Here is a 22,994-nt window from a genome sequence, read left to right as displayed (position 1 = left end):
CTTTCACTTTTGTCAAGAGGCTCTTTAGTTCGTCTTCACTTTCTGCCATAAGGGTGGTGTCATCTGCATATCTGAGGTTGTTGATATTTCTCCCAGCAATCTTGATTCCAGCTTGTGCTTCCTCCAGCCCAGCATTTCTAATGATGTACTCTGCATATAAGGTAAATAAGCAGGGTCACAATATACAACCTTGATGTACTCCTTTTCCTATTTGGAACCAATCTGTTGTCCCATGTCCAGCTCTAACTGTTGCCTCCTGACCTGCATACAGGTTTCTCATTATTAGTCGGATAACCTTTAAAATGTATTTTATAGAGATTGAGTAGGATCACATTAGTGAAGTTCATAGCTTTAAAAAATACATTGTTTTAAAAAGAAGGCAAATCTCAGAATGGTATGCACAGTACGATTCCAATCAAGTAGAGCGCGGTGTGGGTGTGTGTGTGTTTGTGTGAGTGTATATACTAGGATAGGTCTGTGTTTCCCAGGTTTCAGAAAGCAACACTGTGCTGTATCCACACAGAACTAGTGTTTCCCAGACTTCACACAACTGCATACAACCTTTTTTCTTGCCGCACTGTGGGGCTTGCGGGATCCTAGTTCCCTGCCCAGGGATCGAACCCAGGCCCCCTGCAGCAGAAGTACAGAGTCCTAACACTGGACCACCAGAGAAGTGCCTGCATACAACCTTTTGCCATACTCATCCAGAACTACTTGATGAACAGCTTTGACACTTTTTTTCAAAAGCTTTATAAGGAAAATAAAATTTATTCTAACAAAAGGGGACCTCCTTCACTAATAGAGTCAAATATTAACTCTTTGCAACTGGCAGGTATATGAAAACATTGTCCACCCTGACTTACCACCGCTTACAAGGCCCTCTGCACTCTTTGCCACCTTTCCTGCTGCTGTTTCCTTACCTCTGCTCTTAAACCCTGTCCCTTCATTGTGCCAAAACTGTGCCCTGGAAGCCTCCACGTTTCTTTCCCCCTTAACTTCAGATTTTGGTGTGGTTGGTTTCTTCTCATCATTCAGACCTCAGCCCAAGTATCACTTCGCAGCCAGGTCTTCACTGACCACTTGACCAAGAGTAGCTTATGCCAGCCCCCAGTATACTGCTTTGTTTCGTTTTCCTGTAGCACTCACTATTTCAAATTGTACTGATTATGTGCTACCTGTTTACAGTTGGTCTCTTCCCTTGAGTGTAAGCTTTATGAAAGCAGGAACCTTGTCTGTACTGTCATCTTCCATCCCTACAATAGAGCCTAGCCATTCAGTGAGTGTTCGTGCAATGAAAAGTAATGATTCTGAAATATTATTCAATGCTAAAAAGAAATGAGATATCAAGCCATGGAAAAATATGGAGGAAAATGAAATGTATATTGCTAACTCAAAGAAGCCAGTCTGAAAAGGCTACATATTATATGATTCCTACCATTTGACATTTTGGAAAGGGAAAAACTATAGAGACAATAAAAAGATGGGTGGTTGTCAAGGGTTAAGGGGGCGGGAGGGATGAGTAAGTGGAGCACAGTGAATTCTTAGGCAACTATATATGATATTATAATGGTGGATACACGTCGTAACACACTTGTTCAAACCCATATAATGTGCAATATCAAGCGTGAACCCTAAAATAAACTATTGACTCTGGGTGATATGGAGGTGTCCATGTAGGTTCACTGATTATGACAAATGTAGATTCTGGTGGGGGATGCTGAATGGGAGAGGGCTTCCCTGGTAGCTCAGATGGTAAAGCGTCTGCCTACAACACAGGAGACCTGGGTTCGATCCCTGGGTTGGGAAGATCCCCTGGAGAAGGAAATGGCACCCCACTCCAGTATTCATGCCTGAAAAATCCCATGGACCAAGGAGCCTGGTGGGCTACAGTCCATGTGGTTGCAGAGTCGGACACAACTGAGCAACTTCACTATACTTCACTACTACTATGCCTGAGTGGCGGCAGGGAGCATATGGGAAATCTGTATACCTTCTGCTCGATTTTGCTGTGAACCTAAAACTGCTCAGGGGCTTCCCTGATAGCTCAGCTGGTAAAGAATCCGCCTGCAATGCAGGAGACTCTGGTTCGATTCCTGGATTGGGAAGATCAGCTGGAGAAGGGATAGGCTACCCACTCCAGTATTCTTGAGCTTCCCTTGCGGCTTAGCTGGTAAAGAATCACCTGCAATGCGGAAGACCTGTGTTGGGAAGATCCCCTGGAGAAGGGAAAGGCTCCCCACTCCGGTATTCCGGCCTAGAGAATTCCATGGACTATATAGTCCATGGGGTTGCAAAGAGTCGGACTCGACTGAGCAACTTTCACTTTCACTTAAAACTGCTCTACAAATAGAGACTATTTAAAAAGCTATACTGACCCAAGTTGTCAATAGTTATAAGTGTGTAAGTGATCACTAAGTCACGTTGCTGCACATCAGAAACTAACACAACATTGTAAATCAACTATACATCAATACAAATTTTTTTTAAAAGCTTCAGTAATGAGAACAAAAATAATGCTGCTATGAACATAGGAGTGCATGTATCTTTCAAATTAGGGTTTCTATGTTCTTTGGATACATACTCAGAATAGCTGGCTCATATGGTGGTTTTATTTTTAATTTTTGGAGGAATACTGTTCTCCACGGTGGCTATATCAATTTATAGTCCCACCAGCAGTGTATAATTGTTTCCTTTTCTCCACATCCTCACCAGCATTTATTATTTCTTGTCTTTTCCATAATAGCTCTTCTCACAGGTATGAGATGATATCTCACTGTGGCTTTGAGTTGTATTTTCCTAATAATTAGTGATGAATATCTTTTTATGTGTCTGTTGGCCATCTATATGTCTTCTTTGGAAAAATAGTTATTCAGATCCTCTGCCCATTCTTTAATCAGGTTGTCTGGCTTCCTGTTGTTGAGTCATATGAGTTCTGTATGCATTCTGGATATTAATCCCTTATGAGACATATGATTTAACAGATATGGCCTTTATTATGTTGAGGATGTTCCCTATATACCCACTTTGTTGAGAATGTTTCTTACAAATGGGTGCTGAATTTTGGAAAATGCTTTCTCTGCATCTGTTCAGATCATATGATTTTTAGCCTTTGTTTTATCAAGGATGTATCATGCCGATTGATTTGTGGATGTTGAACCATCTCTGTATCCCTTGAATAAATCCCACTTGATTGCAGTGTATGATCCTTTTATGTTGTTGGATTTGGTTTGCTGACATTTTTTTAAGGATTTTTGCATCTGGGTTCATCAAAAATATTGGCCTACAATTTTGCTTTTCTGTGGTGTCCTTGTCTAGTTTTGGTATCAGGGTAATGCTGGTTTTGTAAAGTGTTGAACAAGCAATTTTTATTTGGTCCACAATTCCTCAGTGAAGAGAGAAGAACTTTTGGTATCAGGTAATACTACCAGATTCTGATTCACATGGTTCATACTTCTGCGGTATTTGTGTAATATTTATTCTTGCTGCTGGCTTTCCCAGTATTTTTTCTGGATGAACAAGTTTAAGGAGTTTAAAAAATGACGCAGAAGTGAGGAGTTCTGACCCCACTCTACTGCTGATAATAACAACTAACATTTACATTGAAATTTTCTTCCCAAAGTTACTGTATTTGGCTCTCAAAATAAAATGCAGGTGCTACATTAATAGCTTCATTTTCAGGTAGATAAGCAGGCTTAGAGAGAGTCTTCTGATACCACACTGGTGGTATTAGATCAGCCTTGATCTAAACACTGGTCTTACAATGTCAAAGTCCATGTTTATTTCATGGCACCTGGCTGCCTCCCTAGCTGGTTGTGTACATGCTGGGAAGCCACTTCCCCTTTCTGAGACTCAGTTCTTACATCTAGAAAATACCCAGGTGATCCCTTGGATTCTTTTCAACTTTAAATTCTGTGCCTATGAATCTTTTTTTCTCCATCACCTGTTTGAAAAATTGCTAAAGCTTTAAAAAGTACTAAAATAAGAAGATTTTATTTCTACTTGTAACTGTACAGCTATTTGAAAATCTGATTCAGGTATTAAAAGTCAAATAAGCTATAAAAAATATCTTTTTAAGTAATGCCTAGAAACAGAATATCTCAAAAAAGGATGAATTGGTCATGCTGAAGGCCCCTCAGAGGGGCCTTCATTATTCTTAAAAAAAATGCCATGAGGGGATGTTACTCTGTTATTTTAAGACAAAAGGCATGGAAGAAAATATACTTTTCTAGAAATGAAGTTATTTAGAACAGAATAAAAATAAATAAATATGAAATAGCTTAATAAATAAATCCAAAAGGAAAAGGCCAAATCTGGTCTTTAGGTTATTATTTACTGGTAAATTCACTTTGTATGCATAACATCTGTATTATTCATGTATCCTTCTTTGTTTAAACGGCTGTTGGACCACACAATCAAAAGACCAAGTGAGTTATTTGTTTTTTCTCCTTAGGGCATTTTGTTTTCTCTCAAACTTATATTTGCAGTCATAGAGAAGTAACCTACTTTTGGTTATCACATGAAAAAACTTTACACAGAAAAATCTGTATTTGCACATCCGTTTGGGGTTTTATTTTGCTAAAAAGAATTCACGCAGGCCAAAAACAAAAAAACAAAAAAACATGCAAAACATTTTTGTGCACACTTTTTACCACACTATATTCCATTTCTGAAATGTTAAAATTAAAAATCCCAAAGCAAGAGTACTTAGGTTGAAAAGTTAACATTATAAAAGCTAGATTCCTAACAAAAAACACTGCAGACATAAGTCACTCAGTTGCAAAAAGTTAATGTTTATAAATGTTAAATAAATGTCAACAATGAGGAGAGAAGAACTGTAGATCCAACGTGTACTCCTCACCATGAACTATTAAAACTTGTGTTCGGTGTTGTAGGACATCCATGATGTTAACTGGAAGTAGCTACAACCTTAACCCAACACTATGCCAAACTTAAAAACACTGAGGGAACCATATTAAAAATCACCTCCTTTTCCTGCTACCTTTAAAATGTTTTTGTTGTTGATTCTGGGTTTTGGTAACTAAGAGTCCCTCAGAATATACATTAGCTGTGAAATGTAGAAAAACTGCTTCAATAAATGACTATGATGAAGCTCACCTTTGAGATTTCACTTTTCTTTTTGATGATCATATGCTTTTTAATGGCCACACTTGTGTGTGTGTATGTGTAAAATCTTTTAAATGATATTTTTGGGGAAAAAACTCTAGGGAACTTTATTCCCTTTCCTTGAGACCAGTCCTTGATAATTTAATAGTTTTTTATTGTTTTTTTTTTTTAAGAAAATCTGCCTAGAGGCTTTCTGTACAGTCAGCAACCTCCTTGTCCCTGTGTATTTGAACTTTCCAAAAATAACAGAATGCTTGCTTGCAACTCCTGAAAAATCTCCAGGCACTCCCTGCAGATGTTACTCTGCCTGGTGCTTCATATTCACTTTCTCCCTGCACCAAAACTAAAGAAGGGCCCTGTGGTAGGAGCACATTTATGTCCCTCCTGGTGTTCCCTGGGGGACGTTAGTGGCTTCACTCTTGGAAAAAAAAAAACACGGGCCTTCTGTTAGACACAAATCTAGCTGCTTCTTTCTCCCTCAGGTAGAAAGGCAGTCCCCTGGAAGCCTCAGTTCTCAGAAGAAAAAGTAGTCTAATGCATTCTCATAAAACATTTCAAACGTGCAAAGAGAAAATCCAAAACAGGAGTGAGGAAAGGGTAGCGGTGATTGGAAGATGGCCTAAATATTGTGCTCAAGTGAGAAACATCCACTCAAACCGCCTCCTTTGATGCCAGGTTCAGTGAGCATAACAGCGCTTCCTAAAAGGGAAAGAGACGATAACCACTTCCAACCTCAAAAACTAAGTTTCTCTCTTTATCACCAAACAGCTTTAAAATGCTTACTTAACTCAAACTATCACTAATACTTTAAAGAAGTTTGAAGATCCAAGTCTATTTCAATAAATGCTTAAACAATTGCTAGGTCAACTCAGCTCATACTTTTTTCAAAATACTAGCCAAAATGGCAGATGCGTCTATATCAGGCCATCTTTCCCTTCCAGCAGGCAGCACAATTGTATACTATCAGTGTGCTGCATTTAAAGGAAGTTACGAGAAGGATGGAGCAGCTCTGCAGTGGGAGGTCCTGCCAGCTCGTGTGTTCTTACTCAGGCTGGCAGAAAGCAAGGTTTCTCTTTCCCACCGGGAGTTTGGGCACGTCCTCAGCCTATTCTGCCATCCTGTTTCCAACACTGTCTCTCTCTTCTTTTCCGCAGCTCATTAAGCCTGTTGAGGAAAGGGATGTTGAAGAGGACCTCAGTGGTGAGCACTCACAGGACTGGGAGTGAAACGCATGCACAAGACTAGACATTCACGCTAATGAACCTCATAAAGCCAAACAGGGGCCAAATACAGCCCAGGGTTATTGTGCAATCTCCTCTCACACACAGCAAAGCAAAACTGGAAAATAACCCAATTCCACTTGCCCACCACAAGTCAAAAAGAAGCTAAGCTTTCTGGGGACACTGGCTGTTTCAGGCTAAAAGAAGGTGGCAGAAGAGCCCTTCTTTCCCTCAGCTGTCTGCAGCGTGAGCCCGATCCTTTCCCGAAGCCCTGTCGCTTGCCCAGAGGCTCCCAGAAGACGCCCCTCCAATGTCTGGGCTCCCATGAGAATGTTCAAGCCTGTGCAAGGTCTGAAGTCTGATGCGCCGAGGTAGCACCATGACGCGAGGAACGGAATAACACTTCCTTTTTTGGTGAGGAAGGCCCAATCGGTCTTAGCTAACAAGCTCTCAGCTATGGCTCTAAAAATACCCTGCAGTGAGAACTGTTTGGCACTTCATTTTGTTTGTTAGAGGAGCTCTAAAGAACTCCACAGAAAGCTTCAGATTCTCCACAACTGCTCTGAGCTCTGTCCCTGCTCTGGTGACCCCAGGGAAGTGTATCGCTTTGGGAAAGTGACTTTTTCTTTTTCACTTTTGAGTTCTTGGAATTCTGTCCTCAACGTTTGAAGTACAGTTCCAGTCTTGGATTAATTACTAGCTTGGTTCAGGAATCTTCATTTGGCTTCTAGTCTGAACTATGCAAATACACGATCTGTGTGCAGAAGAAACGACTAAAATTATACTTCAAAAGGGCTCAGTTGCTTCCTGTCTTCTCCTTTCCCCCCAAAAAAGAAACATCAGCCTCCTTCAATCCTTTGTTGCCAGCAGCAGGAGCAGCTCCCTGCCCGTCCATATCAGATGCCCTGGGCTCCCTACACGTTGATGGCGTGTGCATGCTTCTTGCACAGGGGTTTGTCCTTCTTGGAGTAGAATGGCTGCCCCTCCAGATTCACGTGGCAGACCTGAGACAGAAAACAGATAGGCATGAAACAGTCCAGGAGAGAGGGGGACATGAGCAAAGATTTCAGCCATCCTTTTAAGACAAAGCACAGTCACAGAGAGACGGGGGAAAAGGCAACAGCCAGCTTCTCCTCACGACAAATGCTTTACAGCTAAAGCAGTATATGCACAGCATTTACACTCAGTCGTGTCTGACTCTTTGTGACCCCATTGACTATACAGTCCATGGAATTCCCCAGGCCAGAATACTAGAGTGGGTAGCCTTCGCCTTCTCCAGGTGATCTTCCCAACCCAGGGATGGAACCCAGGTCTCCCGCATTGCAGGCGGATTGTTTACTAGCTGAGCCATAAAGGAAGCCCAAGAATACTGGAGTGGGTAGCCTATCCCTTCGCCAGCAGATCTTCCCAACCTAGGAATTGAACCGGGGTCTCCTGCAATGCAGGCAGATTCTTTACCAACTGAGATATCAGGGAAGCCCAAAGCGGTATAGATGGGTTGAACTATTATTAAAGTAAAGACTTCCAAAGAGGAACGTGGAATAAACTCAAGTTAAATTAAATTAAATTAATGGAATACAGAATATATACACAATAAAGGTGATCAATGTTGTGTGTGTTTGCTTAGTCGCTCAATTGTGTCCCACTCTCTGCGACCCCATGGACTGTAGCCCACCAGACTCCTCTGTTCATGGGATTCTCCAGGCAAGAATACTGGAGTGGGTAGCCATTCCCTTCTCCAGGGGAATCTTTCCAACCCAGGGATCGAACCCAGGTCTCCTGCATTGCAGGGAGATTCTTTACCATCTGAGGCAACCAAAGGAGACCAAACCAGTCAATCCTAAAGGAAATCAACCCTGAATATCCATTGGAAGGACTGATACTGAAGCTGAAGCTCCAATACTTTGACCATCTGATGCAAAGCGCTGACTCACTGGAAAAGACCCTGATGCTGAGAAAGATTCAGGGCAGCAGAAGGGGGCAACAGAGGAGGAGATGGTCGGATGGCATCACCAACTCAATGGACATGAGTGTGAGCAAACTCTGGGAGACAGTGAAGGACAGGGAAGCCTGGCATGCTGCAGTCCATGGGCTTGCAAAGAGTTGGACACAACTTAGTGACTGAACAACAACAATTAAGATGATCAATTGATGATATCCACAGAGGTGATTAATATTTAAAGAATTATAAAATGTCAGAAAAATGATCCTCACTAATAATTAAAGGAAAAATAAATTAAAACCTCTATGAGATACCTCTTAACCTAGTAAAATAAACAAAACAAAAAGCCTCAAAAGCTCGTCACCTTTAGCCCATGTGACTAAAGCCAGAAAGAAAAAAAAAGTGATCAGTCAAAAGTCAGCAATATCAAAAGAGATCAGGCCTACTTGTCACTGTTTAGGGAATGTGAAGCAGCTCAGCCTTTGGCAAGGGATGTGGCAACACTGAAGAGAAGCCACAAAGAGGTGCCTGCCCTGTACCCCAGGAACACCACTCTGGATAATTTCAGCTTGCAGCAACTATTGCACAGAACAAGAAAGCAACATACGCTCAACTATAAGCCAGGTGGCCACGAACATTTCTCTCAAGGGGATGATGATTAAGTTAATTTTTATGGTGCATTTTCCCAATGAAATGCCCCCATGAAATGTAAATCAAATATGGCAGAGTATATGCAGGAAAATATTACATGAAAAAAAGGCAAAATTATATACCCCCTTGATGACAACATGTGAGTGGAGCTTAAAGATGGAAACACAGCAGAAAGGACGGAGACCAGTAGTATTTGTTAATGTGGTCAAATATGATACCAGACACTCTGTATGCACCATCTCATTTGATTTTCACAGAACTTTATGGGATAGGTATGACTCTTCTCTGTTCCACAATTGAAAGTTAAGGCTCAGAAAGGCCAAGTATCTTACTCAAGTCACAGACCTTGTTAAGTTGTACAACCTAGGAATCCACATCCAGGTCTGCAAGACTCCACTTCTAAGCTCATTTTCCCCATACCTCACAGCAGAAAGGGACTATGTCTACTTGAAATTGTTCTGGGTTTACAGACTTGTATCAGGGTAGCTCACTAAGCCCATGTCAGCTAGGAGAGCTAGTCCTGATCTTCCTTTCTTACTAATTCTTTTTCAAGTTACAGGAAAATATACACTCATTAAAAGTGATTTGGAAATATAAAGTGATGGAAAGAGGACCCAAAAATCCCTGAAAGGTTTCCAATCAAAATATTGCTTTCCAAAAATTTAAACCATGTTCCCCTTAGATACAGACAGCTTCATGGGGCACTGAGTGCTACCGTGAGCTAGTTTGGGGGAAGGCATAATGGTTCTCTGTGATAATTCTCCAGAGGACAGGAGTTGCCTGGTTTCTTTGAGTAGATCCTGTGGGCAGTGCTGTGGGTCTTTCATACCAGACTGGAACTTATTTGTAATCTCAGACTGAGCAACCCCCAGCTTTACGGCTTCTTCTGATCTCTCTCTGGGACTTGCACCATATCATGATTCTCAGACAAACACAGAAGGCTCGAGGGAGCAGACACACGCTCACCTTTGTGTGATTTCCTCTGCACGTGACACAGACTGCTCATCAGCCTGCCCTTAGAGAACAAGCCTTCTGTGCCACTGTCTTCCCTGAACCTCCTCCAAGTCTCTTAGATCTTTCTAGAAGTTGGGTAACCAGATTTACAGGCAGCATCTTAGGATTAGACAAGCTATGGCTTGAAGGTAAGGTAAGAGAGCCCTGTACTGTGCTTGCTGAGCTGTGGCTCTGCAGGGGACAACCCCAAAGCCAGTATATTTATATGGCTTTGTCCCTTTTTGAAGGGAGGTCCTGATGTAATTAAAAGACCCTAAAAGGTGATTAGAGGTGTTCAAAGGGCTGGAAAATCAGAGTGCTATGGACTGAATTGTCCCCCACCACTAAATTCACATGTTCAAGTCCCAACCCTGAGTACCTCCAGCCTACCCAGAACAGGGAAAACAGTGACTTTATAGGGAAATAGGGTCTTTGCAGATTTAATTAAGATGGAGGTTAAGATGATGTCATATGGAGTAGGTTGGGCCCTTAATCCAATATGACCAGTTCCTTATAGGAAGAGGAGATGAGGACATAGAGACAGACACCTGTACAGAGGGGACTGTCACGTGAAGACACAGACACCAGAAGGAAGGCAACCACGTGGTGATGGAGGTCGAGACTGGAGCGACATAACCACAACGCAAGAAACACCGAGCACTGCGGGTGAGCACCAGGAGCTCGAGGAGGCAGGGCCCTGCTGACACCTTGGATCTGGGCTTCTAGCCCTCAGGACTGGGAGCGAATAAGGGCTTCTGTTGCTTAAGCTGTTCATATTGTGGCATTTTGTTATGGTAGCCTTAGCAAACTAATATACGGAGTGAATACAACACACCCCACAAATGGGAGGGGATACAGACATGCAGTGTAAAAGCTGAAGTGAACTGCAGTGCGCTTTATGACTGGGGTTGCTCTATGTCATAACTCTATAAAAAGTATTCAAGTTTAAACTATATAGATCTTTCATATATTCCTAAAATTTATCTTCAGCAGCTCTGGTAAAAAAAAGAAAAATAGCCCTAGTAGCACATTAACTTTCCCAAATAAAGTTTACTCAATTACAAACTCATATTACGGAGTTTTATCAGGGACAACTATTTTCTAACTCTAACGTGGAGCCTAAGTGTCGGCATGTTCACTGTCATATCCCTTTCCTAAACCAAAGCCCTTGTAAAGAAAATGTCAGTCTCATGGTAAAAATGACCTGGCTATTCAGCAGAGACAAACTGCACGTGGTTAATACTTAATCTAGGACTTATCTCCTGGCAACTGCATATCAAGAACAGGACCATGTAGGAAAATGAAATTATATTTAGTCCTGCCTTCTAAAGGTTCAGTCAAAAGAAATCTTACCTCAGCTTTTGATAGGATTAATCAATAAGCTCTGATCTAATGTTCATGGTGAACATTTGGGGGAAAACCCTTGAATCACGTCGTTGTATCTTAAACAGCTTATAACCATGAGAAGTCATCTGCCTCTATTAAATCCAAACATTGTTTGATCCTCACACTTATTGAGGGCACTGCTGTTGAGGCCAGCTGCTGGTGTGCCACATCCTGAGACACTCCTCCGTCCTTAAAGAAGTGGAGAGTAACAACGCCATGTCGGTTTATAAATCATTATTAGTAATAAAGCTTGGCTCAACTGCGACCTATCAAGGCATCATGGTATCTGCCAGCTTTTAAAGAAGATAGAATATTAGAATAACAGTCGAAAGGTATGTGGAGGGTTTGTCATCTGGCCCCAGCTGGTCGCTCCAATCCCTTCTCAGAAAGTCAGAACACCAGGCTAAAAACATACCGCACAAATGAAGCAGGTGTCATGCCAGGTGTGGCCCAGGGCTTCGATAAACTTGTCACCGGCCTCCACGGGGAAGTCACAGCCGTGACACTTGGTGCTGAACAGATTGACGTAGTCTGAAATGAAAGGCAGAGTAAGGACTAGGCTGGGAGGGATGCCCCTCCCAGCCACACCAACCCAATACCAGAACCACCCCCCAGATCACTGAGCTTGAGGCAGTGATGAAACCCAACTGGTTACTTGTCATCTGGCACACAAAATTCTCAGTTACGTGATTGGTTTTTTCCTTTTCCAATAATTTGCACTGGGGTTGTGCAGATTCAGGCTAGTCACCACCCTGTGCTGGTTTGATTTGCAAACACTTTCTGGAACTGTCATTCACTTTCTGCAGGGCGATTTTCTCTGCCTCTGTCACCTCTCATGGCCCAAAGAGACCAATTCCCTAGAAGAAAAAGCAATCCTATTTCCCAGCAACTATGCTTATTTTGGAGAAATGAGAGCCTTGAACATTTTTTTGGAGTTATGGAATGTTCTTTGCTTGATTATTCTTCAGTCATGAGGTATCTGTGTTGATAATAAATTTTCACTACAAGAAACAGGATTTGATTTACTTTGTCAGAAGTAATTCCCCTCCCCCAGCCAAGAGGATAATAATATCAAATATTCTTTATGTAATGCTTTACAGTTTACCAGGAATCCTCACATAGATGGTCTTATTTGCTAGTATCTCAATGTCAAGGTCTATGTATTAGTTTTCTTTGTACTCCCAGCACAGTGCCTGGCACACAAGTTGGTACCCAACACATGTATGTCAAATGAATGAGTGAATGAATGAAACAATAAATCAATGATTTGGGAAAAAAAAGATAAATCAATGAATGAACTTAATCTTTGCAAGATTACTTTTGTTTTGTTTCTTTGGGTGAGGAAACTGAGGCTCAAAGAGGTAAAGGCTGTAGCCAGAGCCACATGGGTGAGACAGCAGGCCAGGTCCCGAGCTTCTCCGCCACAAAGTGTCCTGGCTGGGTCACGAGCAGCACTCCCAATGCACTCACAGTAGAACTCTTCCAGATTCTTCTAGAAAATCTTGATGCCTTTTACAAAGCCTTTATCCCCCTATAAGTGGACTTGTCTTTCCAGCTCTGCCACAGTTGGCTTTTTCTTATAGCAATTTTCTGCTCTGATCTCCTCGTGGAAAGTGTGCCTGGTCACTGTCTGAGACCACTACTGAGAGTCAGCATGTAGTGGGGGCCATGAACTTGGATTCCAAAGAAAGAAAGACCTGGGCTCAAATCCCACCTCTATACAGGAATTGTTCAAATCCGGGGCAAGTCACCTAACTTCTTAGTGCTTCAACTTTTTCATCTATATAATGTGAATAACTACAGATTAAATATAAAAAAGTATGTGAAGTGCTAGGCACCAATAATGTTGGCTTTCATTTTGAATGCCTTTAAGATGATAAAAGGAGGGAAGGGAACATGATTTGAGTACCCACTATGTGCTAGTCCGAGTGCTCTTTTATGTTTCCTGTTTAATCTTCACAGTAGCTCTGCAATCAACTATTGTTTTCATTTTAAAGACGATGAACCTGGCTGTAGCAGTTCCATCACGCAAGTGGTCAGGAGCCACAAAGGTCACCCCATCTCCTTGACTTCACGCTATTTCCAGTTATCTATTTGCCATGAAGCTTTGATAAGTTATATCTCTTGCATATTTTTTCCAATGTATGGTTTCCTCTTTGGGGTTTAATTATACTTTGTCATGCAAATACTCTTACATACATTGTAAGCCATCAATCTTGTTTCTGACAGAATACTGAATTTCTTTAGTAGGCAAAAATCGATTGCCTCACCAGGTAGGAAAACATCATTCTGCTTACTTAAGAGAGTTATGGCAAGTTTATGGTTCACTCTGTGCTCTGCAGGAACTTACTAGTGTGTGATGAGAAGCAGGACTATAGGCCAACCTGCCTCCACTTGAGAGAAAGCCCTGCACCCCACTTATGAGTTCTCTTTCATTCTGCCCAGCTGGTCTCCAGATGCCCTGGATTCTTTCCTCCATCTTCGTGCCTCTTTATGAACCAGGTCCTGCACTCAGAAATCCCTCCCCACTTTGTCTACCTGAATCTCTGCAATTCTTCGGGCAGCCTTCCTTCTAGGAAGACCTCATTCCTCTCCCACCCAAGGGAGATGAGACAGCCTTCCTGAGGGCTTCTCCTGGACTTCTCTCCCTCCCCATTCATTCATCACCCACCCATCTTTTCACTGTTTCTTAATGGTCCGTTTGCATGCCAGCATATCAGGCGTCGATGGGTCTGCTTGAGGTTCTTCAGGGCAGCGACCCTCTTCTCTATGCTTAGCACCCTTCATAGCGACTGGCACACGTTTGATGGTGAAATGATGAACGGACAAAGATGTTTCAAACAGCCTTGTTAAATTTGGTTCCTTTTGCTGTTGTGCAGCCTGTTCCCCCCCCGCCCCTCGCCGCCCCCCCCCCTCCTCCCAGATTAAGCTCTTGCTTCCCTGGTGGCTCAGATGGTAAAGAATCTGCCTACAATGCAGGAGACCCAGGTTTGATCCCTGGTTGGATCTGATTTCCAACCTGGGCTGGAAAATCCCCTAGAGAAGGAAATGGCAACCCACTCCAATATTCTTGCCTGGAGAATCCCCGTGGACAGAGGAGCCTTTGGGCTACAGTCCATGCAGTTGCAAAGAGTTGGACACGACTGAGCAACTAAGTACAGCACAGCACAAGCTCTTGCAAGGGCTTGAATTTATTTCTGGAATGTCTAGTCCTGTCTACTGATTAATTTTGCTTTGTTTTGTTTTAAACTCATCTTTGTACTATCTGGAGAACTGCCACTTTGTTTTAGAATTTGATATCACAGGTCTGACTCTAATACATTGTTAATTAATTATTTGTTTATTGGTCTCACAGCCAATGTGGCATGTAGGATCTTAGTTCCCCAACTAGGGGTGGAACCTGTGCCCTCTGCTTAAGAAGTGCAGAGTTGTAACCACTGGACGCCAGGGACGTTCCCTCATATTTCCCTATAATAATAAAAAAATGACAAGGTCAGAACCAAACACAATATCCTGTGGTATTATACTGGGGACCTTCCTCAAGGCTGACTCTGATATTTTATCTCAAGGGTAGGTTAACCAACCAGGCTTGACTTTACTGCACTGTTGAGTCATCTGCTCTCCTTTCTTTCCTTTGTTCATACGAGTGTCACTCTTTATCACATTCAACAAGCATACTAAATTTCTAATGCTCTTGCTAGAATAAAAGTCAGATTATGTTACTTCTTCACTTTAAAACATCACAGTGACTCCCACTTCTTAAAGGCCAGGTTTCAAACTGTGCTCCTTGGAGAGCTGTGGGTCTCCCAAAACCATTAGAGGGACGATGTCAGTTGCCCACTCACCATGGGCAGGTGTTCTGTCAAGAACTCTGTGCCCACTATCTCAGCTAATCCTCACAACAGCCTCTGAGAGTTAGGTGAGGAAGGAAGAGACTCAGAAAGGGTAAGCGTCTTATCCATCATCACACTGCCTGGAAGTGACCCCTAAGGGACTTCAGTCAGGGTCTCTCAGGGTGCCTGGGGTTGAAACTAAATCTGCTTCCTTGCAGTCTTTTCTTAACACCTTAAGACCCTTTTTACTCAAAATATCATTTTTGAAAATCTTTTTTGGGGGATTGCTAGGGAGAAGAGCAGTAGGAAGAGTATAGATCTATTATTCTTTCACAAGCCTCAGACATAAACTGTGGCTTATCACACATTATGAAAGCTATCATGTTTTTAGTTGACTAAAAATAGCAATTTGTACTGGTACCACAGCATGTGGGACCTTAGTTCCCAGACCAGGGACTGAACCCGTGCCCCCTGCAATGGAAGCAGAGTCTTATTCACTGGACCACCAGGGAAGTTCTGGTATCACAGCACTTTTACTAACTACCGACCATCATCATTTCCATGTAAGAAGGGAAAAGACAGGCGCTACCTTCTTCCTTTCACTGATATGGAAACTGAGGCCAGAATGACGGAGTGACATTTAAAGTCATACAATGAATCTTAGGGCTGGAAAGGGAATTCACCAGGACCTCAGAAACCAAGAACTTTCTTTTACAATTTATTGTCAAAGGGAGGAAAAATGTTTTATTTTGTTTTGCTTTTCCCCTTGAGGAAATGTTTTCTCCTTTCTGGTTTTAAAGTAAACTAACTCACTGTGTTGCCTTTTTTGCCCTCAATTTTGCTGCCCAGTCACTGAAGCTCTGTTATTCGTCATAATCAGCATGTTTCTTTCTCCCTCGCCTGCTTGGTGCTGATCTGCTCAAGTTCTATTGTCTTAACTTTCACGTTTATGCTACCTTTGTTGGAACCTGCCTCAAATCCTCACCTGAGACAGACAGGCTATGAATAAATGAGTGTGTAAGTGTCAGTGAGTGAGCAAATAGCTAGTTAACCAGGACGCCCAACTCTAACAGAATGCTTCGTCTTCAGAGTTTACCATACCTGACTCCAAGTTTTAAGATAAGATACAGTATTGGGGGGGATTAGAGAAACTCTGAATTCAGAGAGCACATGGCAGGACCCTGAAAGAACACCCAAGTCTGGTAAATATCACAGGAGCTGGGAGGGGACTTGCACATGCTTGGTACTTAACAAATTTCATACTTTCTCCGAGTTTAATCCTCACCACAACTCTATGAGGCCGGTGTTGATCTTCCCCTTTGGCAGATGGGGAAAGTGAGGCTCAGAGAATTTTAGTAACTCATTCAGGGTTACAAAACCAGCCTGAGGTGGACCCTGGAACAAAGGCCAGAGCCAAAGCCTTTTCAGACCAGGCCTCGTGGTCTCCAGATCAAAACCATCTGAAAGCTTTCCTAAATGGTCACAAGATGCCGACTTGGGTCCACATATTTGGCACAGGGAAGGTAGCAGAGACTGAATGTCTGTGAAAGGGAACTCCTAACCCCCTTCTTCCAGACTGTGGGGCCTCCCCTTGGCACAGAGGTCCTACCTTTCTCACAGTAGGGCTCCCCGTCTTCCATGTGGAAGAGGCTGTTCCCGAAGGGCTTCTTGCAGGCTGCACAGACGAAGCAGGTGGTATGCCACGTCTGCCTCAAGGCATGCATCACTTCCTGGGGAAAAGAGCCTCAGTTCAGGACAGAAAGGTCAGCAGAGAGAAGGAGGCAGGCTTGACGTCCACACCAGGCCTCAGTCACTGCAAGAATGTCCCATCAGGGAGCGGGACAGGCAGCCCAGGGAGCGGGCCTCAGACACATGGAGGAAGGTCAGGGGTGGCAGACGAGGGGCTCCTACTCGCGCAGTGCATGCTGGGTGCCAGGTTCTGTGTGTGCTCATATAAACTGTGATGCTTCCCCTCCCATTAAACTTGGGAGGGAGGCTGCTTGTTACTGTCATTTTACCAAAGGGGCATCGAATGTCAAAGCCACACAGAGGTACATGGTGAGGTGACTTGCTTTTCAAAAGCTCCGCAAGCCACTTCAAGCTATGTGGCCCAGGGATACAATCATCTCTCATTTCAAGTTCATTCGTTCCCTAGTTCCCTGGTGCCAAACCAATGCCCTTCCAGGATAGAAATGGAGCTCTTCTTGCTCTGTTAGCACAGCAACTGCTTGGCTTCCAAAGGGGACCCCACAACTTTGGGAAGGAGGAGAGACTGGCTGGAAAACAGACAAGGGTCCGAGGAGAAGAATGCTGCCCACTTACCCCCATGATTTTGGTGTTACACTTGGCACAGACGGGGGCAAAGAACTGCTCATAACACCGCTCACAGTAAACGTTGTTCTGCTCCTCCACAAAGCACACATCTGCCAGGGAGGTCTTGCAGTAGGCACAGTTGAACTCTTCTGGATGCCAGGAACGGCCCATGGCTACCAGAAAGGGGCCCCTGGGAAAGCAGAGAACAGTATCTCCTAAGTAGCCCCAAAAGCTTATGACCAGGTATTTCAAAAACTCCCAACAATATTCACACTTGGACCCTGATAACCCTGACTTTTGTGACTGTTGTAATGAAATAACAGGAAATTCAGATAAAGCTCCATGAAAAAAGATGAGGTTGCATCACTTACAAAAAAGAGTAATGGGGAGGCGACTCAAACATCCACGACTAGGGGGCCCAGTAAGTGTATTATGGGATATCCTTCAGTTGAATACTTGTAGGAAGAAGACCCATGATGACGGTGCCCATGGCTAACATTTATTAAATGCTTACTCTCTGCTAGGCACCATTCAAGAAGAAATTTGCATTTATTAGTGTGTTTAAGGAGAAGGCAATGGCACCCCACTCCAGTACTCTTGCCTGGAAAATCCCATGGATGGAGGAGCCTTGTAGGCTGCAGTCCATGGGGTTGCTACGAGTCGGATGCGACTGAGCGACTTCACTTTCACTTTTCACTTTCACGCAATGGAGAAGGAAATGGCAACCCATTCCAGTGTTCTTGCCTGGGGAATCCCAGGGACGGAGGAGCCTGGTGGGCTGCCGTCTACGGGGTTGCACAGAGTCGGACACGACTGACGCAACTTAGCAGCAGCAGTGTGTTTAACTCTCACAACAACTCTATGAAGCAGGTACTATCATGATACCCATTTTTAGATAAGAAAACTGAGGTACAGATGTTAAGTAAGTTGCTCAAGGCCATAGGGCTATTATGCTAGACCCAGGACACAAACCTGGATCTAGATCAGTCTCAGAACAGTGAGACTAAAGAAATGCTTTATATTTTAATTTTAATGTTTCTGAATTTTCTAAGTATTCTCTAATGAGTATATTCTTTCTGTTGTTGTTTGGTCAACTAAGTTGTGTCCAACTCTTTTGTGACCCCATGGAATGTAGCCTGCCAGGCTCCTCTGTCCATGGGATTTCCCAAGCAAGAATACTGAAGTGGGTTGCCATTTCTTTCTCCAGGGGTTCTTCCTGACCCAGGGACTGAACCCATATCTCCTGCATTGGCAGGAAGGTTCTTTACCCTGTGCTTTGGCAAATGGGTTCTTTACCACTGAGCCACCTGGGAAGCCCCATATTTTTTCTAATGATACTTTATTTTTAAATAAAAGTATACTTTTCATATACATAAGTTCATCCTCCCCCCCACACAAATGCATATACTATAAACATGTTATATTCAAAAAGTATCACCCATGATCCTTGGCTTCTAAGTATGAAATGACTTGTTTTCCTTTCAGTGTGGCAGATGGCCACCAAAACCCTAAGCAGCACAGGCCTGACTGAATAGACCCAGAAGCAGCCCCAAAGGAAAGCTGGGTCAAAACCAGCCCTGTCAGCCAGCTTGCAACAGGCCTAATAAACCTACCAACCAGACTTGCAATTCTCAGAACCCAGCCTTAGCCCAAGGGGGTGGTGCTGGCCCAAGCACCATACTGGAGCTTTACCCACTTACCTCATGGAATCCTCACAACTCCCTGGGGAAGTGGGTGTCACACAGGCAGAGAAGCTAAAGCTCAGAGAGGGTTAGACCAGAGACAGCTAGCAAGCGGGACCTGAGGCTGCCCTGCACGCAGCTTTCTCCCTGCACCTGCCTCCTCCCATCCCCTTCCCCTGCCAGCACCCCAGCGCAGGGGCGCAGTGGGACCTGACCTTACCGGATGATGGTGTTACAGTGGCCACAGAGCGGAGTCCGGCTGCTGGCTGGGAAGCGCTCGGCCCTCTGCACCGTACCCCTGGCAAGGGGGGACACCTGGGGAGCTGGTGGCGGCGGGGTGTAGGCAGGGGCGCCTCGGGGCAGACTCTGCTTGCTCACAGTGGTGGTGCTCTTGCCAGGGGCAAACTTCTGAGAGAAGCTGTCGTCTGTCACCCATGGGGGACGGCTGGCAGACTCCGCAGGGCCCCCGCTGTAGGGTGTAGGATTATAGCTTGGGGCTGGCGAGGGGGTGTAGGCTGGTGCTGGGGAGGGGGAATAGGTGGGAGCAGGGGAAGGGGTGTATGCAGGGGTAGGGGACGGGGTGTAGGCAGGGGCAGGGGAGGGCGTGTAGGGGGTTGGACTGTAATTGGCCCCCGGGGATGGGCTGTAGGTAGACGCAGGCACTGCAAGCCAAAAATATCCAAAGAAAAATGTGTCAGGAATTCATTTCTCCCAGCTCCCCTCACCCCCAGCCAGAGAACTGTACAAGACAACTTTAATATTAGAGCGGCACAATTCCTGTTTTTACAGAGATGCGTCCCGAGCTTCTTCATGGCCTTGATTTGAATTTGCAGCAAGGAGCCAAGGGAGATAAAGAGCCATGGAGCAGAGCCCTGGGGAGCTTGGACAGGGCTGGGAAGGGATAGAACTATAAATATCCGCAGCTGTGTGGGGTGGGGCTCAGCCAGGCCCTGGCTGCCAGGAGCCTGCCGGAGACAGTGAGTGGGGGCAGGGGGCGCGGGCAAGGCTGGTATCTGGGTCCCCTGGGCTGGAGAGGGTGAGAGTGGGTCATTCTGGCCTTGACTGGAAGATGCTCTTGTTTGCACTCTGACCAGTGATTTGACATCTGAAATGCCTCAGTCGTATACGTTTGCTGAACCTGGACCTAGTCCAGCCTTTGAGACAAAGCAGATGACTGGACAGTTAGGTTTTCGAGTTTAGATTTCAGGTTTAGTTGCAATCGTGTTTTGTTTGTTTGTTTGTTTGAACAGCTTGGCTTGATGTGTAAGGGGGCAGGTCCATTTTGGTTTGAAATGGGGTGGTGGGTCTTGAAGACATCATTCAGAGGAAGGCTAGACAGAGATGCTGAAGTGACACGGCCCAGGTCTAGCTGCTTCCTCGGCCTGTGGTTGCCTCTGGGGGACCCAAGCTCCCCTGCCTCGCTTTGATGGAAACTGAGAGTGTGTCCGAGTGTCTGTTAGAGGTTACCTTCCAGGCAGAAGGAAAATTCCCTGCCCTGCTTCTGGAACCCTCTCCTCCAGCTCACTGAGAGCTGAAAACCCTTTTAGGGCAGCAACACAGAGGAGCAGAGCAACTGCTCACCCAAAGCCCTCCGAGGTCTGGGCCTCAAAACCCAGGTTTCTAAGTTCTGCTGCCTCTCATTGTGAAACTAGCAAGGGCAGACCCAGCTAGCCTGGCACACCTGGTTTAGCCAGCCTTCACTCCTAGGGAGGGAGGTTCCGGATGCCTCACCTCAGCTCACACTTTGCTCCTCTGGAAAGAGGCTTTATTCCTTCTACCCCAGGAAGTGTGTCAGGGCAGCCTCCCTCCCCATCCCTGCGTCTGGCCTGGTGAAATGGACTATGCTGATAGGTGCGAAGGCAGCCCTCAGCAGGCTCCAGCCTGGAAAGGAAGGTCATTCTCAGGGCTAAAGTTCCTGGCCTGGCCTCTGGTCTCTCCCCACCTGGTTCCCCTGGATTAACCTGCTGCTCCAACCCTGTACCTCCTGCTCCCAGATGATTGGCCCTTCAGAACTGGGTGACATGGAAACCCTATTGCTGGGAATGGGTAGGGACCAGGCCTGTGTTATTGAAAGCAGAAGGGATACAACCCTCCACAGCCCTGCCCTAGAGCCATCCTGGGAGTGAGGCTGGCTTCCAAAGGTAAAAGTTTCTCCTTAAGGAATCTTCTTCCCACTTACTAAGAGGATAGGCTAGGCACGTAACAAGTCAACTGGGTAGTCCTCTTTATCGCTGAGGTCACTGAGGCTCAGACAGAGCTAGTAAGCGGTAGAGTGAGTCTCCAAAACCATTCTTTCTCTCACCCCAAGCTGACTCTGTGAAAAAACACGAGCCTGGTTTCCAGAAGATGTGAGTGTACGCTGTTGATAGGAGCACCTGTCAGCCTGGAGGAGCCGCCATGGCCTGGCAATGCAGCACAGTCAACCAGAGCCCTGGGCTCAGGTCCTCGCTCCACTACATCCTGGCTGTGTGTCCTTGGGCAAGTTCCTTAACATCTCTAGGCCTGAATTTCCTCGTCTAAAAATGGCAATAATAATTCTTAGTGCCTTATTAGGAGGATTAAGGGAAATAAGAACTGTAAAGGCTGAGCCTAGTACCTGGCACCTAGTACCTGGCACCTAGTACCTGGCACCTAGCACCTGGCACCTAGCACCTGGCACCTAGTACCTGGCACCTAGCACCTGGCACTGTGTATGTGTCACTAAATGTTAGTGGGGATGGTGAGGTGAGTGACTCCTGGGTCTCATGGTCCAGATGACCTGTCAGCTCATCTCACAGCTTGATCGTGACTTCACCTGAAGGACCCCAGCCCAGGGAGACTGTAGGATTTAGAGGATGGGAGATGTGACCTAATCCTAATACTGTGTTATCTAGTACATAGTCCTAATGTGGCCATTAAGCACTTGATATGCAGCTAGTCCAAACTGAGACATACTACAGAAATAAAATACACACCAACTTTTAAAGACTTAGTACAAGAAGGTAGAATATCTCACTAATAATTTTATACTGATTGATTATATTGATTAAAGTGATACTTTGAAAATACTGAGTTAAATAAAATATATTAAAATTAATTTCACCTGCTTCCATATACTTTTTTGTAAATTTATTTTTAATTGAATATACACGTTTTAAAAAATGTAGCTACTGGAAAATGTATTGTTACCAGATAGTGCCATCCTAATCGGGACAACAGTTACCAAGTACTGCCTACTTTCACATGCCAGGGCCTTTATGTGCATTATTTCATGTAATACTTGCTGCAATCCAATGAAGCAGATAATAGTCTCTAGTCCGTTTTACAGAAGAGGAATTGAGGCTTGGAGAGCTTATGCAACACCGAGCTGAAACAGGCGCTCAGGCTGCAGGACTCAACCCCAGATCCCTGTTTAACCACTCCCCAGGCAGAAAAACAGGCTTTAGCACGCCCCTTCCAAATCTGGCCCTAGCCCACTTCCAACGTCTCTCTAGCAATACTAACCCTATTGCCTCTGCCAGGCAGACTTGCTCTTCCCTCATCTGGAAGGCCTTCCAGTCTCCATGATTCACTCCTTTTCTAAACCCCAAGAACACGAAGGTCTCAGCAGCTCAGAGGCAAGCTGGCATCTGGGCACGGTGGGCTGATTCCTTGCTCAAGAGTCCCCCGGCACCCTCCTCCCCTCTACGATCTAAGGCCGTTCCCTTCTTCCCGGCGCAGGCCAGCAGCCTCCCTCCACTATCAGGTACCCAGTGAGGATCGGGGCGCAGGGAGCAGCTGCTTCACAGTTCTCTTCCCTCTGCGCCCTTCAGCCTGGCTGCCCCTGCCATCCCCGACGTGCCAGGAGAGAGACTTGATATCCCATCTCCGA

General features: G+C 44.8%; 1 protein-coding gene and 1 non-coding gene across 3 annotated transcripts in view; both read right to left on the bottom strand.

Annotated features, from left to right (window-relative positions):
- Positions 1 to 600: 600 nt before the first annotated feature.
- On the bottom strand, positions 601 to 672 carry TRNAR-UCU (transfer RNA arginine (anticodon UCU)). Its single transcript has one exon. It is a non-coding gene; the product is annotated as a tRNA-Arg (tRNA).
- A 3,870-nt stretch (positions 673 to 4,542) lies between these two features.
- Positions 4,543 to 22,994, bottom strand: part of LDB3 (LIM domain binding 3) — a 60,045-nt gene continuing 41,593 nt past the window's right edge. For both annotated transcript variants that reach the window (XM_055538055.1, XM_055538056.1), the window contains 5 exons: positions 19,365 to 19,806; positions 17,472 to 17,652; positions 16,759 to 16,879; positions 11,732 to 11,847; positions 4,543 to 7,348 (listed from right to left, as the gene is read on the bottom strand). In XM_055538055.1, the coding sequence (XP_055394030.1) occupies positions 7,259 to 7,348; positions 11,732 to 11,847; positions 16,759 to 16,879; positions 17,472 to 17,652; positions 19,365 to 19,806 (950 nt within the window). In that variant the 3' untranslated portion in view covers positions 4,543 to 7,258. The remainder of the gene's footprint in view (positions 7,349 to 11,731; positions 11,848 to 16,758; positions 16,880 to 17,471; positions 17,653 to 19,364; positions 19,807 to 22,994) is intronic.

The sequence above is a fragment of the Bubalus kerabau genome, chromosome 1 (genome assembly GCF_029407905.1).
Source record: "Bubalus kerabau isolate K-KA32 ecotype Philippines breed swamp buffalo chromosome 1, PCC_UOA_SB_1v2, whole genome shotgun sequence".
Classification (NCBI taxonomy): Eukaryota; Metazoa; Chordata; class Mammalia; order Artiodactyla; family Bovidae; genus Bubalus; species Bubalus kerabau.
This window is presented reverse-complemented; position numbering and strand designations above follow the sequence as displayed.